This window comes from Arctopsyche grandis, chromosome 6 (genome assembly GCF_051622035.1).
Source record: "Arctopsyche grandis isolate Sample6627 chromosome 6, ASM5162203v2, whole genome shotgun sequence".
NCBI lineage: Eukaryota > Metazoa > Arthropoda > Insecta > Trichoptera > Hydropsychidae > Arctopsyche > Arctopsyche grandis.
In genome coordinates this window covers 25,898,477-25,915,948 of record NC_135360.1, presented here as the reverse complement: position 1 = coordinate 25,915,948, position 17,472 = coordinate 25,898,477, and the positions used below count along the sequence as shown (strand labels likewise).

Below are 17,472 nucleotides of genomic sequence, written 5' to 3'. Positions count from 1 at the left end.
TTAATCACTAATATATATGTATACAAAGTTCAATGCGAATTATGTGTTGTAAACGGAATTTTAATGTATTGTTATTTTTTATTAATATAGACAAATCGACGGAATTGCTCCGACTTTTGCAAAGAAGCCGTCCATTCGACAAGAGGACGATGGTAAAAGACTGATCTTTGAATGTAGGATAGAAGCTGATCCTACACCCACTGTTAATTGGTGGCACAATGCCGCTCAAGTCAATCCTGGAGCTAGGCACAAGGTAAATTATTGAAAAAAATTGCTTAGATATGTAATAAAAAATAATTTAACAAATTTAATTAAATCTCTTCGTGTTGATTTTAGTTGTCAGTGAGCAAAGATGGTCATTCTTACTATTCTTCTTTGGAAATTAGCAACGTTACAGTAGAAGATGCCGGTAAATATAGGGTTACGGCAAAGAACGAGCTCGGCGAGAGTAATGCAACAATCAGCCTCAACTTTGACAGTGAGTCATTATTTCTTTCATTTAAAAAAACGTGAATATTTTGATAATAATCACACAAAGATTATCTATCGAATATTTGCCAAAACATAAACAAATTTTGAAATATTTAAGTTGTAAATTATAATTATTTTATAGTGTAAATATAATTGACTCATTTAATTATCCATTTTAACTCTAGTGTAATAAATCGTAAATAATAAAATACACGAAAAAGCACCTCATCAAAATTTAGAAATCCGCACTTAATAATATTATAATAATCACATTTAGTTAATTTGGAGTGAATTTTCAAAATTTTTTTAAAAATATAAATCGTGATACAAGCCTACATTTCTTAATTGTCTGCATGTACAATTTTAACCTGTTGACGAGTGGTGTTGATTTTGGATTTATTTTTTATGTGATATTTAATAGGAACTCTCTAATATATCTATACAAGTGACACCGTTCAAAACTTATGAGTTTGATCACCATACATTTCAAAGTTTATACAGAATAGATACAAAGGTTGAATTTTAGTAATGTTTGGTGAATTTTTTGATGATTTGATTATAGGTACTGTTTGATATATTGTATGTGAATGTACATTTTAGATAGGCGCAATGCTAAGCAATGTCTTAACAAAAACCTTCACAATGTGATAACTTACCTTCATGTTCAAACTGACAAAATCATTTATTCACCAAATTCATTTGATGTATGTGTGCAGCAACCTTTATTTTCTATTATATCTACATATACATTCTAATTTGAATAGTCATCTATAATGAATTCTTCACAACTAATACATACGAACGCATTAAATATTCATCTGACTAATTCGAATTCAACAACGTCAACAGGTTTCAAAACTATTACAGTATTAGAAAATCGCGAATTTAATCTATTCTTATTCAACTAACTACTCCCCCCCTCGCCCCTCAAAAACCCTCTTCAATTAAGCAAAACCTATCACATCTTCGTACATGGCGATAATGTGTCTAAATATCTGACTGTCAAATGTGTGTTAACTGTTAATGAAAGTGTAAAGAGTCTTTTTTCATTTTCTTATATGTTATTTTGTACTTTTTTATATTTAAAAATTAATTTATAAGTATATGTATGCAAACAATGCGTATTATGTACTGTATATTAGTTAACATTTTCTAATTAATTATTTAAAATTGTAAGTCAGATCCATCATTCTAATGATAAATTCAACGTAATGAAGAAAAAATACACATTCGCCTAATAAAATAATAAAAAAAGAAAAATGTAAATCCCCCTACCAATGCTTTTGCTTGCCGCTTTAAAATTTGCTTTACTATGTATGTAGCGAATACTACTACTCTATATCTCGAACAAATCAAGAAATCATCAAATAACATTGTCCCATTCTATCTTTGGCATACATTCACATACGACGTGTAATGTGAAGGAAAAACAAAACGACTAATCATGATTGTAATTGTACATTTAGGAAGATATGTCATCGCTTTAAAAATACATGAACTAAAATACTATTAGTAAGATGAAAGAAAAGCGCACAGTTGCGTAGTGAATTATGTATGTAGATGTTTATAATAAATAATATATAACACATGTGCATTAAATTAATAAATTAAATAAGAACAAATGATTAACGATGATGACATACTTATTCTAGACGAAATTCTTAAATGTAACCTGTGCAGATTGACAAAAAATCATGGTTTTTGGCGAGCGTCATTTTGGCTCACAACGCTAATTTGTTTTATTTTCAATATAATATTTTTTTTAATCTTATTTTCTTTGGCTGCTGAAAATAACACGAGAGTAATAAGGAGTTTTTTTTACATAATATAATTTCACGTCGCTGATACATACAGAAAAAAAATGACAAGAATATATTTATAATGCAACTGTATTGCGTACGTGGGCGTATTTACATTTTTTAAATTTCAAATGGGTAGCCGATTATGTAATGTGATGTTTGATATGTATGTTTTTTTATACAATTATGATCTCATCAATTTTTTATTTTTCAGGATTTTTTTATTGCCATTACAATTTAGACACATTTCATGCATGTACTTTTTAAAAGGATTCACGCACTAGAAGTCCTTTGCCATGTACGATGATAAAAACAGGGGGATCTATTTATTATATGTTAATATATATATTTGTAATAGTTAAAATTTATAGAAACTCACATTTAAACAAATTACTAAAAACAAAACTTAACGATTTAATAAATATTGTGCTGTATTGCTTTCGATGTCGAATAAAAATACATTTTGAGGTACTATCGTGTATGTGTATTATAATTAAAAGTGATAAAACGATACGATAAAGGAATAGTTTGAATGTGAAATTTCTATGAGTTTTAGTTTAATTTCGGTATTTTGAAATTTTTGTACTTGACAATGTAAATCCCATGAAACAGGCGACGAGGCACCAGTGCCGGAAGATGGGATAAAGCCGACTTTTACAGAGCGACCTGTCATCCGACAGACGGACGATGGCACTAACATATCGTTTGAATGTCGATGTGTTGGAAAACCGAAGCCTGCTGTCACATGGTGAGTCGTTTGAATTCCATGAATATGTATTGTTCAAGGAAAATTGGATGCGTGTGCTAATTTATCGTGTGTTTTAGGTATCACGAGAAGACTTTGATAAAAGAGGGGTCCAGGTATAGGATATCGCTGGATGAAGATCAGTCGTTGTATCATATGGCTCGGTTGGAGATTCGCGGTGTGGAAGATAAGGATAAAGGGGAATATAGGGCAGTTGCCAAGAATAAACTCGGCGAAGGCACTGCTAAGATCAATCTGAACTTCGAAGGTGGTGGAAAACCAAAGTAAGTGGACATTTTCTCTGTGTAATTTATCGTTTTATTAGGTACCTGCACTGTGTTCAGTATTGTATGCAAAAGAAATGATTCACCCCGAACGACCTAACGATTATTCTAGAACTGCGTTCTAGAATAATCGTTAGGTCGTATACTAATTTCGTTCAGTTTTTGTATTCAAGTGTGGGTTGATTTATTTTCGTTCTTCGTTGAAGTGAATAGCATTGTCTTGAGTGAACTAAGCACTCCGAAAATACTTTGTGATGAATTTAAATTTAACGGTTTCTCTAAAAACATGTAATGAAACTCCTTTATATATACGTATCTTCACTTATCAAACGACCCTCATATACGTGTGTAAAAGCACATATCGCAGATCGAAAATAGCTCGTCGTATATCTTCAGCTAGACAGAACTGAATGCCCCGACTAATAATACGTTTCTATTTTTGTTGGTCGAGTTAAACGGACCGGGAAAATATATTTTATATCTCATACACATAAATATGAACATATTTATATATATATTAGACATACCTATCTATTTTATATATATGTACGTAATCGTCGGTCTTTAACCATTCATTGGATGGGTTGAGTATTATCTAATTCTGTTCCATACGTTTCCGTCTCAAGTGATTATGATTCATAAATTTTGAATAGTTTATTGGCCCAATTTGATACTATTATACATATATGCATAAATTTATATATCATCTCACAGAGGCTTTTTAAGCCTTTTCGTTTACCTTTTATTAAGGTAAAAGTTGTCGTCATTCGAGAAGAGTTAGTTGGTTAAATGGAGGTGAAGTCTATCGTCAATAGTAGGTTCATATAGCTGTCTAAATAGTGATTTTTAAGGCCAAATTATGAACTGGGGGAGAGGGCTAATGATCGTCATGCTATGATTCGATTTACAGCCAAACTTTGACATAATTCCTGTCGAGTGACCCAAAGTCTATGTATCTCTACATACGAGTGCACCAAGTTTTATATGAAATGCCTTATATATATTTTATGTTGAATTTTTATGTTTTATATGAAATGCCTTAAATATATTTTATGTTGAATTTCAGAATACCCGATGGCAAACCACCTAGATTCCCAAAAAAGCCCACGATTCGACAGGATGGCGATTTGCTCATCATGGAGTGTTTGCTGGAAGCGCATCCCGCTCCAGATATCACGTGGTTCCAGAGCGATCGCGAGATCAAAGATTCGAACAGGATCAAAATGTCACGCAAAGTTACCGGAAAGGACAATTATATATTGACTTTGGAAATAACGAACCCTTCGAAGCAAGACGGCGGCAATTACAGATGCAACGCGTTCAACATCTTTGGCGAAAGTAACGCTAACATCGCGCTCAACTTCCAAGGTATCCATCAAATTGAATTAAAATTACAGGATCAAAAAATGAATCAATCGCGTTTTCATACATCGAACCTCGGTGAGTAAGTAGATGATGAGAACGATGTGATTGGTACGCAAACAGTTGCATATATGTATATGATATATGGGATATATTATTATTTAAAACGACGTATCATTTTAACGCTTATTCATTAACACAAAATAACCACTCGAATGAAAAAACGGTGGGACAATGCCGAATTTTATGTTGAATTTTTTCTTCAGACCGTTATGGATTTGATTTTATTAATGCTTTGTTTGTGGAATTAGGTGGAGACGATGCTGATGGATTCGCACCATCTTTCATCGAGAAGCCTCGCATTATTCCCAACGAGGATGGCAGCTTGATCACCATGAGATGTGTGTGCAAGGCGAAGCCAGCTGCTGAAGTAGTATGGTACAGAGGGACCACAGTCGTCAAGGAATCGTCCAAGATCAAGATCCAATCGAAATCCTTGGAAGACGACACCTACGAGCTGGTTCTCCTGCTTTCGAATCCCACGGGTGCCGATGGTGGTGCTTACAGGTGTCACGTGAGGAACGAATTCGGCGAAAGTAATGCCAATTTGAACTTGAACATCGAGGCTGAACCAGAACCTGAAGGTGATGGTCCAACCTTTGTCGAGAAACCTCACATTCAATCCAAAGACAACGGCAAGCTGGTGATTATGGGCTGCAAGGTCAAGGCCAGCCCCAAGCCGACTATCGTTTGGTATCACGATGGAAAGGAGGTTAAGGATTCGTCTAAGATCAAAATGAGGGTCGAAGTTAAGGACGACATATATACGATCATATTAGAACTGATCGATCCAGGAATGGAAGACTCTGGCTTGTACAAATGTAACATCAAGAACGAGCTTGGAGAGTTGAACGCCAACTTGACGCTTAATATCGAAAGTAAGTTATACTACGTCTATAAGCGTAAAAGCATTCTATAGAATTTGATATCTATAATATTAAAAAATTAAACATTAATCGAGTATGTAAACATTAGAATTAGATATCTAAATTCGTCACAAAATCTTCAGTATTCTATTCAAATATGAATGTAATGTATCCATTGTATTCATATGTTATTTTCTTTTAGTCATTCCAGTGATTAAAGAAAGACCAAAGGTGATCAGGATTGTTAAAAAGAAGACTATTATTGTTGAATGTCACGTTCAGTCCAAATTTGCTCCAGATTGCACTTGGTTCAAAGAAAACTCTGCTATCAAAGAAGATTCGAGGCATACTGTTCTCATCGAGCCAGTTAGAGAAGTAAGTTTATTTTAAATATCTTACGGGGGTATGTGCATACGATATATGATAAAATATTAATAATTATTTTGTTTATAATAGGGAGAGTTCGCTATCAAATTGGAGATCTCAAGCGTATCAAAGATTGATAAAGGTTCATACAAGTTGATGGCTAAGAACGAGAAGGGTGAGGCTACTTCTCAAGTGGTTGAAATCACTGAAATCCCTGAAGATGAAGGTGAAAAGCCGTACATCATCAGGGGTCTCAGAAATATCGTAAGTTAAAATTTTTGTGAAAATTTAAATTGTTTTTTACGGACTTTTCTAATGTAATTTTTGTATTTTATAGTCCAAGAACGAAAAGGAGACTGCTGAATTTTTGGCCGTGCTCAAAACTGTTGACAAGTCGTGCAAGGTGACTTGGTTCAAGAATTCGACTGTCATCAGGGAATCTTCTGAAATCAGCATATCGTTCGATGGAACAAATGCTCGTTTGACCATTTCCAAATGTACTAAGAGCTATTCTGCTGTTTATAGAGTAGTTATTAAGAACGAGTTTGGAGAAGATGAATCTACTGGAGAACTTTTGGTGACAGAAGAGAAGGTATAGAATTTTGAAGGTTTAACAAGTATTGATTGTTTTTATGGGTATATTGAAATATTATGTTAAAATTTAGAAGGAGGAAGAGGAAGAAGAAAAGGTTGAGGAAAATAATGTTGAAGAGAAGAAAAAGGAGGAGGAAAAGAAAAAGCAGGAGGAGAAGAAGAAGGTCGAAGAAAAGGTTTGATAATTGTGACAAGTTTTTAACAAAGGTTTGTAAAGAAGATTTTTTCATTTTTATTAAAATTTTCGCAGAAAAAAGAGGAAGAGAAGAAGGCCGAAGAGAAAAAGATCGAGGAGAAAAAACTCGAAGCTAAGAAGATAGAAGAGAAAAAGGCGGAGGAGAAAAAGATTGAGGCGAAAATCGAAACCAACAACGTTGAGGTCAACAATGTTGATAAGAAGGCCACGCTGAAGATCGAAGAGGCCAAGGTTGAAACAGCCACTTTGAAAAAGACCGAAGAAAAGGTAGAGGAGAAAAAGAAGATCTTAAAAAAGAAGGTGATCAGCAAGAAGGAGGAGGTGAGTCCGTTTGTTTTTATTATCATTTTTATCGTCATGTTTATTATGTCGAGTGTTTCATATACGAAAACATATGAAAATGTTTTCGATTTGAAACAATTTTGATTTCGTATTTGTATATTTGTCTATTTTGTACAATGTATCGTGTAAAATACGTGTATAAATTGTAAACGTTGTGATTAACAAAACACATATCCACAATTTGAACACGTTGAACACAACTTGAAACCGATTCTATCAAATTAAAACTCATCAGGAGGTGGAATTTGTCGACGATTACGAGAGACCAGTTCTAGAAAAGTATGAGAAAGTTACACCGACTCCAATGACCAAGAAGGGAAAAGTATCAGAAACAGCCAAGGTATTATATACTATTACGGTCTTTCGAAACAATGAGCATTTTACAAGCCACCGATTTAACGCTTTGCTATATATTATATGAATATATTTTATATTATTATTATATTATATATTTTAGTTCAGAATCAATTTTTTCTCTAGGGCGAAACACAGAATTCAGTAAACATATACAGCTTAAAATTTTCACGCTTACATTTTGAAGTTTTATCGTTTACGAAAAAGCTTCATGACGCTTTATTTTTTTGTTTGTTTGTTTGTGTTGTATATCCAGCCTCAAGAGGCAGAGTTTGTCGACGATTACGAGAGGCCGGTGTTAGAAAAGTATGAGAAAGTTACACCCACGCCCATGGAAAAGAAAGCCAAAGAAAATAACGTAGATAAGGTACACATCGAACGTCACACACAATTACATACATTCGAATGCTTACATTTTTTTAACACTTCTATTTGGGTTCTATTTAAATCAGACGCCCGCAAAGGCTGTGAATGGCACGTCGGAAAAGCCTAAAGAACCCGAAAAGGTAGATAAGGTTTCCCCGACGGCTAAGAAGGGAATACCGGAACCTGAAGAAAAGCCCGCTCCGACAACGCTCAAATCGCGTACTGGAAAACCGGAGGAAGTAAAACCGGAGGCTAAGTCCGGTCTTAAAAAAGTACTCAAAAAGGTAGAATCTTACACAGTACATATTATATGTGCATTATCCAACTCAGCGTTTTCCAAGCGCTTAGTTAAAGATATGTTATTATATTTAATTATATCGAAAATTTTCAATGCCAGAATAAAACCACAACTCTCTAAGTATTTAATATTTATTAAGTTATTTGAATTAAGAATTAATTTTGCAATGATTCACAATTATAATAATAAAAAAAACACATCCTCTTTAAGCAGTCTTTCAATACTACATATGTGTGAATGCATAAGTAATTAGAATTCTAGGCTTGTAAAAGATTAAGCTCATAAGTTTAATAATACATATTAATTGTAAAGAGAGTGGATATAGCACGGGAGAATGGTTCATATTAGCATTCGTGAATACTTAAATTTGGAAGTATCTGGATGTGCATAGTTTGGAAAACGTTTATTTAACACATTTTTTAAATGAGAAATATCACTTACATTATACATATAATAAAACTGGTTGTAATGAAGGAGGAGGTCGAGTTTGTCGACGACTACGAAAGGCCAAAACTTGAAAAGTACGAGAAGATATCACCGACCCCTTTGGCCAAGAAGGCCGGTACCAAAACTACAACCAAGGTAGTCTACATATTTGATAATATAAATTTGAAATATTTAACGTACAATTTACACTGTAATTAAAAATGTTTATATAAATCGAAACATTAACATACAAAATCTCACCTACAAGAACTAGAGACTTTACAACGACTATTATATTATTTCACAAATGTGCTTAATAGTTGTTCTATGTCTGTATATTATTATATATATATATATATATATTGTATATGTATATCTATATGTTTTTTGTGTGTTACTAATTTATATACATGTGCTTGTATTTTTTTTGTTTTTAACATGTGTTTCGCAAAAAAAATAAAATTAAAAGGAGGAGGTCGAATTCGTTGACGACTACGAACGACCCAAATTGGAAAAGTACGAGAAGATATCGCCGACACCTTTGACAAAAGCCGATGTCACTAAAGACAAGGTACTATTCACATAAACAAACACGTTTAGGAAAAATACACTCGTTTATTATAAACACTTTTGCGTTATCGTTTCGTTGTTCGTTATCTCAGGATGTGGTTCCGGAGTATATTGAAAATAATAAGAAACCTGTCGAAGAAGAAAAGGCAAAGCCCGCTGCTCCTGTCAACAAAAAGGGGCCGGTTAAAGATGAGAAGGTATTCTGGGTTGTGTTAGAATTATTTGGGCTTAAGAAATGATAGTAATGTTTTTTTTATTGAAAATTGAAGCAGGAAAAACCTAAACCGGTCGAAGCTGTTAAAAAGACCAAGGTTGAGGAGAAAGAAAATGTCGCACCAACCCCTGTTGAGAAGAAGGGAAGTGTTAAAGACAATAAGGTATATACATTTATTTCAATTTAAGTTTACTGAAGATGAGAAGGTTGAAAAACCTTAGTGTTATTATGATGATCATGTTTTCTTTTGAAAATTAAGTAAAATATCGGAATTCAAAATAACCTTAAAGATATGAAGAATTACAAAAAAAAATAGAATAAACCGTTAAATTTAAATCCATTATAAAAATGAAAATAAGATCACCATTATTATGAGCAATCGGATGGTTAAAAAATTTCATTAACGTTCATTCATTTATTTCAACATTCAAAGAAGGAAAAAATTGACAAGAGTGAAACATCCAATGAATCGTTAATGCCAAACCCTATCGAGAAGAAAGGAGGTATTACAAAAGAGAAGAAGGTATTATTGATTATTGAATTGTTATTAAACAGACAAAAAGTCGAAAATGGAGAGAATGGAACACCAAACCCTATCAACAAGGGAGGTGTAAAATGGAAGGTATAAGAATGTATAAGAATGATGAATGAATACGTGATTGTGGGAGGTGAATGAAAGGTTCAATGTTCAATTGTAAAAGATTCATATCACGTCATTATATGTAATTTAAGGACCAAACCAATACCGTGTCCGTCACCGAAACGTCTAAAACAGAAGTTAAATTGCCGAAATCTGTTCTTAAAAAAGGAATCAATAATAATAGAAAGGTATAAAACTACATTTGAAAATAAACAGCACGGAAAAATGCACCTGTAAAAAAATTCGCACATCGATGTAGCACTTTATGGTCGTTTAAAATCGCACTTACACGTTCATATATACAAATTTTGCACTCGTTTTTTAAAGGACGAACCGAAAGAAATCGTCGACGATTATGAAAAACCCAAATTGGAAAAATATGAAAAAATTACGCCCACGCCTATCGAGAGGAAAGGAAGCATCCGCGGTAAAAAGGTAGGAAATGGGAAATGCAATTTGGGAACGTTAGGAATGCAAACATTTAAAACAATTACACCAGCATGTCACACACAAACAACTTAAATCCGAATAAACGCTGAATATCTTCTCGATATGTTTGTGATTAATCGCTTTATGCTATTACTTATATTTATATGTATGTTTCGTTTGTAATATTGGGTTTTTACAAGCCCAAAACTTAAAAACTTACAGGTTTGTACATAAATGTATGTATAATATGATAACATTTTATAAAATGAAATAATATATCTAATTTAGGAACTGTAAAAATTTTAATAAAATATATAATTATGTGTAGAGCACGTTTTGTAATTAATAATTTAATTATAAATTATTTTAATTACAATTATTGTGCTAATCAAATATGCCTGGACCGATTTGCACGATTAATATTATTGTATTTACAATATAATGAATAAATTAACGTATCGGATATGCAATGTAATCTAAAGAGAGAATGAATCTAATATTGATTAACGTGTTTTTGCGTTTAAATTTTATTAAATGTTTGTCTTCCATTTTTAATAGGAGGAACCAGAATTCATTGATGATTATGAAAGACCAGTTCTTGAAAAGTATGAGAAAATATCTCCTACTGCTATCACTAGAACTAAAGAAAAGGAAGAAAAGGTAATATATAACAAATTTGAACATTTTATTTATAAAGATTTTTTGAATTTAGCTTGATATATTTAGGTTTGTGTTATAGCGGGAAAATAATTAGAAGGAATGAATTCGTTGTTATAAATTATATAAATATGTAATTGAGTTTACATACCTACGTGTATTATATTATTATACATGTATTACGAAAAGTATGGGCATTATTCTGACAGTTTTATTTTATAAATTAGGTTCAAGTGACATCAAAAGCCAAAATGGAAACGTTGAAAATTAAGGTAGAAAAATACATACGCAATCGAATAAATTTTGTTTGCGATCACTGTGTTAATATTCCACCTGTGTATATATACATATCTTTATTTTCCTCTTTATGTAAAAATATAAATACTTCAAATTCTGTGACTAATGAAGTTATTTGAACACTATTATACCAACGACACTGTATATAAAACTACCATCGATAAAAACATTTTCGTTTCCAAATGTATATATCTATTGTATTTATATACGTATGTATCTACATATGTATACGTGGATATGTCCAATCTTTTTACTTTTTTCTAGTAGATATATGTAAGTTAGATGTAAGTTTTGAAAATTATCCTCCCCTTGTCACTAAATATAGTAGTAAATATAAAAAAATACAAATCCTCCGAATTGTATTAAAAAATTGTAGTTAATCGAATGACCCCATTTTTGAACCCAAAAAATGAATTAGTTAAAGTCCAAAATTATTACTTCTGACTTTACTATCCTTTCTGTTGTTTTGTGTATGTAACAATAGGTTAAGTTATATTTGTAGTTAATCTATACCTTATATGTATGTTTTTCATGTAGTCTGAAAGCAGGAGGACATCTTTTGCAATGACTGTTGAACAACAACAGGTTTGTAGATGATATTCGTAGTTAGACATAACATATTCGACATCGTTAATATTTAACATCTATCCCGCATTAGTTTAACATTATTAGTTTAAAAACTTCTTGGTGAATTTTCTGTATGATTATATTTTGTTACACTACATACATATGTACAAAAATGAAATATATTCATCAAAATTAAATTCATGAATTAATGGAAAATAATATTTTCAGGAAGAAACGAAGACTGAAAGTAGACGGTCTTCAGTTATAACTACTGAAAACAAGGTGAGCTCTAATGCATTTCGTTATATAAATATTTTAAATTTTATAAACATATATAATATCATATTAATTTGAATGAATTATTTAATTAATGTGCTCTGTTTTCCAAAGTCATCATCGTATCTTATTGATTTCGTTTATAATGATTTAATTAATATTTTTATCATATTAGAACAGCAACCCTCTTTAGAATTCCTATTTAATACGTACAAAGTGCTTGTCTCCCCCCCCATTTAAATTAAACCCCATAACTAGACCTTATTAAATGAATAAATATGTAGTTTAAAATAGTACATCTCCCCCCATAAACCCAACTCACGTTCCATAAAAAAATTTCCAAAAACACGTAATATAATTTCCACACAGAAACCCCTACTACACAGCTTCTCCAACGTATTCTTAACAACAATAAATATTAAACCCTTCTTAAACGTTATTCCTACTAGTTTGAAAAAATAGTATTATTTTATAATTAAGTTTATTTTTATTTTGGTTATAAATTAATGTAGGTATTGTGGATTTTTGAGTGTATGATTGTGGGAAAATAGTACAAATATTCAATTATTTTTTTTTATTTACCATTCAATTCTGTTTTAAAACGGTCTAAAGACGGAAACTGCGGCGAAACAGGGCTTTAAAATAACCAAGAAAGCAGGTCAACTAGAGAAGGCTGAAATTGAGGAAAAGAAAACTCTCAAGGTACAAATAAATCTTAAAAGATTGATTCTACTCACTCACTACCAAAAATTCGTTGGATTGCTATCGAACCTCATACCGATTTTCAAACACCACGACAATTAAAAAAACAATGGGCCAATTCTTCTTTGTCTTATTATCTTCCACGTTGTTTTTCAATGAATTGATTGTATTCTGGAGTTCTTCTATAGATCTTATACATATTTATATCACCCACTGTCCCCAAAAAGAAAAGTAATAAAATTTTCTTTTCACGATTTTTAAACACAAAAAAACAATATTCGCCTTCTCTTTCTCTCTTGGTTGTTTTTACATATATGTATGTATATGTAATCTCTACTTTTATCTACTCGGCGTTCTCTGAGTGTATATTTCTCTTCGATTTATTTTCAGATGTTTTTCCTCTTTTGTGTTGTCGAAATTTTATGTGTCTTTGTCTACTTTGATATATTTCTATTGTATTATATGATATTTCGAAAGTAATATTTGATATACATACATATGTATGATATATATTATGTATATAAAATATTATCTTCGGATATAGTTTGTAAGATTTTTCTATATATTATATGTACATATTTATGTAAAATAAATGAAGGGGTTGAAATAACCTCCCAGTATGAGGAATATTTGCAAATTGTAAGATTCTTCAGGTCGGTGAAAATGCGGCGGATGGCGAAAACAAAGCTGCCCTTGATGACAAATTGCCAGCATGGAAAAAGAAATTGCAACTAGATAAATTGAATAGAAAGGTATATAAAATTTGTGAAGTGCAAATTTTCAAAAAAGTAAATTTTGAAGAATTAGATTTCAATATTCAATTAAGTAAATTAAATGCTACTTATATTCAATTAAGTAAATTATTGTAAATGCTAATTATATTCAATTAAGTAAATTATTGTAAATGCTACTTATATTCAATTAAGTAAATTAAATACTACTTATATTCAATTAAGTAAATTAAATGCTACTTATATTCAATTAAGTAAATTAAATTTAAAATATTTTTTCTTTATATAATGAACTTTCTTATATACATAAATGTACCCCCGCATGCCTCTATGAAATTTTTATGTTTGAACTGCCATCCATCGTTTGTTTTTCATAATGTGACTAACATTTTCGTAAAACTATTCGTATACGAAAACTATTTAATATAAGATTTGAAATATATTTCTGCGTACTTATTTTTAATTGTAGTAGAAATTTGGTTACTCGATTATATTGTAAATAATTTAGGCATAGAAATTATAATTAATGTTAAACAAGCAGCGTATTATCGCATTAAATTAAAAAATATATATTATTGAAGTATCTTGTTGCAATTTTATAATGATAAATTGCTCTGCTTGTTATTGTAGTATTTTGTGTTTCTATTACTATGTATATTTTGTTTTTTTCTGAATATTCTATACATATGCCTATGTGTCTCTATGTAAATCTATCTATCTTCACTACTATCTGTAATTCTATTATCTACTTAAATACTTTACGAAAAGGCGAATTTTTCGTTTATTTACGCACAAAAAGCCAGTACACAAAAACAGTGAAACGTATTCAGTGATATTCCAACGAACCGACCCACCCTGCCATGCCAAATGAAAGCCAAATGCCAAAATAAACGCGTCCCTGGAACCCAAAACAACAAAATGCAATATTTTTCGACTGACGAGCACTGACCCCACCCCAAGCCGAAGACAGAGCAAAATAAAACTTTGATCTTAAAACTCGAACTATTTTTTTTAATTATGTTGTTGTGGGAAACTTAAATAGGGAAGAAGATTTTCAGCACCTAGAAAGTCAGTGGTGGATGTTGGTGAAAACTTGGACTTTTCCAAGATATGTCTCAAGAAGGTAAATTGTGGACTGCATTCAATCTGGTAAACAAATTGTGTCAAATCGTTTCTCTATGCACTATGTTATATTTCTATTCGCTAAACTAAAAGTGACAAGTGATATATACATATAATATAAACATTTTTATGCAAAAAAAAACATTATGATCTATTTTTGTGATATTCTTTATGCTGAAGATTGTGAAATGTTTATTTTTCTATACTTTCATCTATTTTTTTGTTACACTATTATATGTATTTATACAGTAGGTTTATTATTAATGTTTCAACATGAATTCTATTTCATATATAGCTTTAAATATTAATATCATATGTATAACCAAAACATATACATACATAGTTTTAATGTTTCTATTAGTTAATCGATAATTTATAATAGAAGAGGAACACTTCAATAGTTCAAAATACGTTAACGACTTTATATATGTAACTATAAATTATTAAATTTGTAGTATATGTGTACAAATAAAATGACTTTCACGAACTAGAGAAGTATTGCTCTTTAATCTATATTCAACTGATGTTTTAAACATAAATTTAATATTTTTATATCAAAGCATGACACATTCTATCGATAAATATCGATTAAATTTCTATTATTTACCTTTAGGCTTAGCTTCATATCTTTAATGAAACTTTTGTACATATTTTTATATCTCTCCATGTATGTACATATGTATGTGTATTTCTACTTTCCTTCGACAAACTCTTATGAATTTAAACCACCGAAATTCGACATGAAATAAATCGATGAGGGTTTCATTGATCAATCTTTATATATTCGTTAACCACTTCTAGTGTTGCCAAAACACGCATTCTTCTCAACGTCTTACCAAATGGTGAATAACAGCTCTCTTCTTGTCTATTTGCGTGTGGTCCTATCACTCTTTGTGATCGTCAAATGTTTTTTCACAAACAAAACACGAAAAATTTGACGTATTTTATTTGATTTTCAGCCCCCGCCAAAGGCAGAATTATCCACAGATTTTACAAAGGTTCAGTTAAAGGTGAGAATTGTAGAACCGACCCCGACCCTCACCATCTGTTTCTACTCTTCTCTATTTGTGGATGTTCTTATATATCTAAAATTTGTTGATAATGAGCGACAACTTATCTCTGTTTACTCTATCTAAATGTACATCCAAGCCCTCTGTTTTTAAAACTTCTTATATTATCTTTTAGGACTTCTCTTCTTGTATGAAACCAAATCCATATCCCTGTTTCTCTACAACATTTTTACGTCTCTGGCAAAATGTCTACGATGCAATCTATATCGAAAAACCATTACTAACATTTTACAACTTTATTTTAATTTTTTGTGTTATTTTCATAAATGAATATCCTACATATATAATATTATATATTCGAAAATATTTTGAACGATTAATTGAACTTTAATATTGAATGAATGACAGAAAGTCATTAGAGATCCCAATGCTGATGCTGAGAAGGGTAAACTTACCGAAGAGGGCGATCTTAAATTTAAGGGTGAAGAATCGTTCGTAGACGACTACGAACGTCCTGTACTTGAAAAGTATGACAAAGTTTCGCCGACGCCACTCACAAAGGACAAAATGGAAAAGGTGAGTTTTTATAAATTTTCTAATATAAAAATCAATGTTGTTGATTCAAAAATCAAAAATTATTATAATCACATGTTATACTTCCTCATTTTTCAAAACAAAAAAAAATCAAACACAACTACACACAACACATACACAAGGCATCCGAGCTAATAGACAATCCGACGAAATTGGAAATTGTCGAAAATGTTTCGAATAAGAATCAAAAAGCAACGATCGAAATGTCTAATGATGTTCTTAATAAGGTACATTTATATAGCATGTCGTAAAATCGAAGCATGTTATATTATATAGATGCACGTAATCAAATTGGCATGTAAAGTAAACATGGTAGTTATTAAGGTTAAATTTGAATATTGTAAAACAAGAAAATCGAACAAATCCAGGCACTAAGCACGTCCCTGAATTAGATACAAAAATCTACAAGGGAGAAACATTATCATTAACCAATCAAAACAACGATTCATCAAATCTTAAACCAATACACAACATTACTGATTATCTTATTATATCTGATTTTTCACATTTCATTTGCATTACATTATTGGGTAATTAATTTGAATTTTTTAGTAAAGGTAAAGTTATCTAAATATATTGCGTCGAAAGATGAACGAATGGTTTAAATGTTAAATGTTTCACATGATGTTATAACGATTGTGAAATTTATATCATTTTGATAATACATTTTTAACTTGCGTTAGTTTGGTCAGTTTGTTGCAAATTTTATCAATGATGTGTAGGGTTTTGGAATTCTATATATATTTATAGATTTTTGAATATTATTTCTCATTCGAGGCATTGCCGATAATATGGTTTATGTTCTGATCAAATGATTGCTAGTTTAAAACCTGCATAGAATGAATTAGTTAAAGTCCAAAATTATTTCTTCTGACTTTTCTATCCTTTCTGTTGTTTTGTTTATGTAACAATATGTTAAGTTATATTTGTTGTTAATCTATACCTTATATGTATGTTTTTCATGTAGTCTGAAAGCAGGAAGGCATCTTTTGCAATGACTGTTGAACAACAGGTTTGTAGATGATATTCGTAGTTAGACATAAAATATTCGACATCGTTAATATTTAACTTCTATCCCGCATTAGTTTAAAATTATTACATATAGTTTAAAAACTTCTTGATGAATTTTCTGTA

At 31.0% G+C, this 17,472-nt stretch overlaps 1 protein-coding gene across 1 annotated transcript in view; it reads left to right on the top strand.

Annotated features, from left to right (window-relative positions):
- bt (projectin protein bent) overlaps positions 1 to 17,472 on the top strand; it is an 83,428-nt gene that overhangs the window by 11,099 nt on the left and 54,857 nt on the right. The window contains exons 5-34 of the mRNA XM_077433762.1: positions 91 to 253; positions 337 to 478; positions 2,883 to 3,018; positions 3,096 to 3,299; positions 4,366 to 4,667; positions 4,973 to 5,599; positions 5,790 to 5,962; positions 6,044 to 6,217; positions 6,291 to 6,545; positions 6,619 to 6,723; positions 6,798 to 7,064; positions 7,321 to 7,425; positions 7,696 to 7,806; positions 7,892 to 8,089; positions 8,578 to 8,685; positions 8,999 to 9,100; positions 9,192 to 9,296; positions 9,369 to 9,476; positions 9,747 to 9,836; positions 10,046 to 10,141; positions 10,281 to 10,388; positions 10,941 to 11,042; positions 11,267 to 11,311; positions 11,874 to 11,921; positions 12,132 to 12,185; positions 13,535 to 13,633; positions 15,694 to 15,744; positions 16,153 to 16,320; positions 16,461 to 16,565; positions 17,306 to 17,350. Of these exons, the coding sequence (XP_077289888.1) occupies positions 91 to 253; positions 337 to 478; positions 2,883 to 3,018; positions 3,096 to 3,299; positions 4,366 to 4,667; positions 4,973 to 5,599; positions 5,790 to 5,962; positions 6,044 to 6,217; positions 6,291 to 6,545; positions 6,619 to 6,723; positions 6,798 to 7,064; positions 7,321 to 7,425; positions 7,696 to 7,806; positions 7,892 to 8,089; positions 8,578 to 8,685; positions 8,999 to 9,100; positions 9,192 to 9,296; positions 9,369 to 9,476; positions 9,747 to 9,836; positions 10,046 to 10,141; positions 10,281 to 10,388; positions 10,941 to 11,042; positions 11,267 to 11,311; positions 11,874 to 11,921; positions 12,132 to 12,185; positions 13,535 to 13,633; positions 15,694 to 15,744; positions 16,153 to 16,320; positions 16,461 to 16,565; positions 17,306 to 17,350 (4,396 nt within the window). The remainder of the gene's footprint in view (positions 1 to 90; positions 254 to 336; positions 479 to 2,882; positions 3,019 to 3,095; positions 3,300 to 4,365; positions 4,668 to 4,972; positions 5,600 to 5,789; positions 5,963 to 6,043; positions 6,218 to 6,290; positions 6,546 to 6,618; positions 6,724 to 6,797; positions 7,065 to 7,320; positions 7,426 to 7,695; positions 7,807 to 7,891; positions 8,090 to 8,577; positions 8,686 to 8,998; positions 9,101 to 9,191; positions 9,297 to 9,368; positions 9,477 to 9,746; positions 9,837 to 10,045; positions 10,142 to 10,280; positions 10,389 to 10,940; positions 11,043 to 11,266; positions 11,312 to 11,873; positions 11,922 to 12,131; positions 12,186 to 13,534; positions 13,634 to 15,693; positions 15,745 to 16,152; positions 16,321 to 16,460; positions 16,566 to 17,305; positions 17,351 to 17,472) is intronic.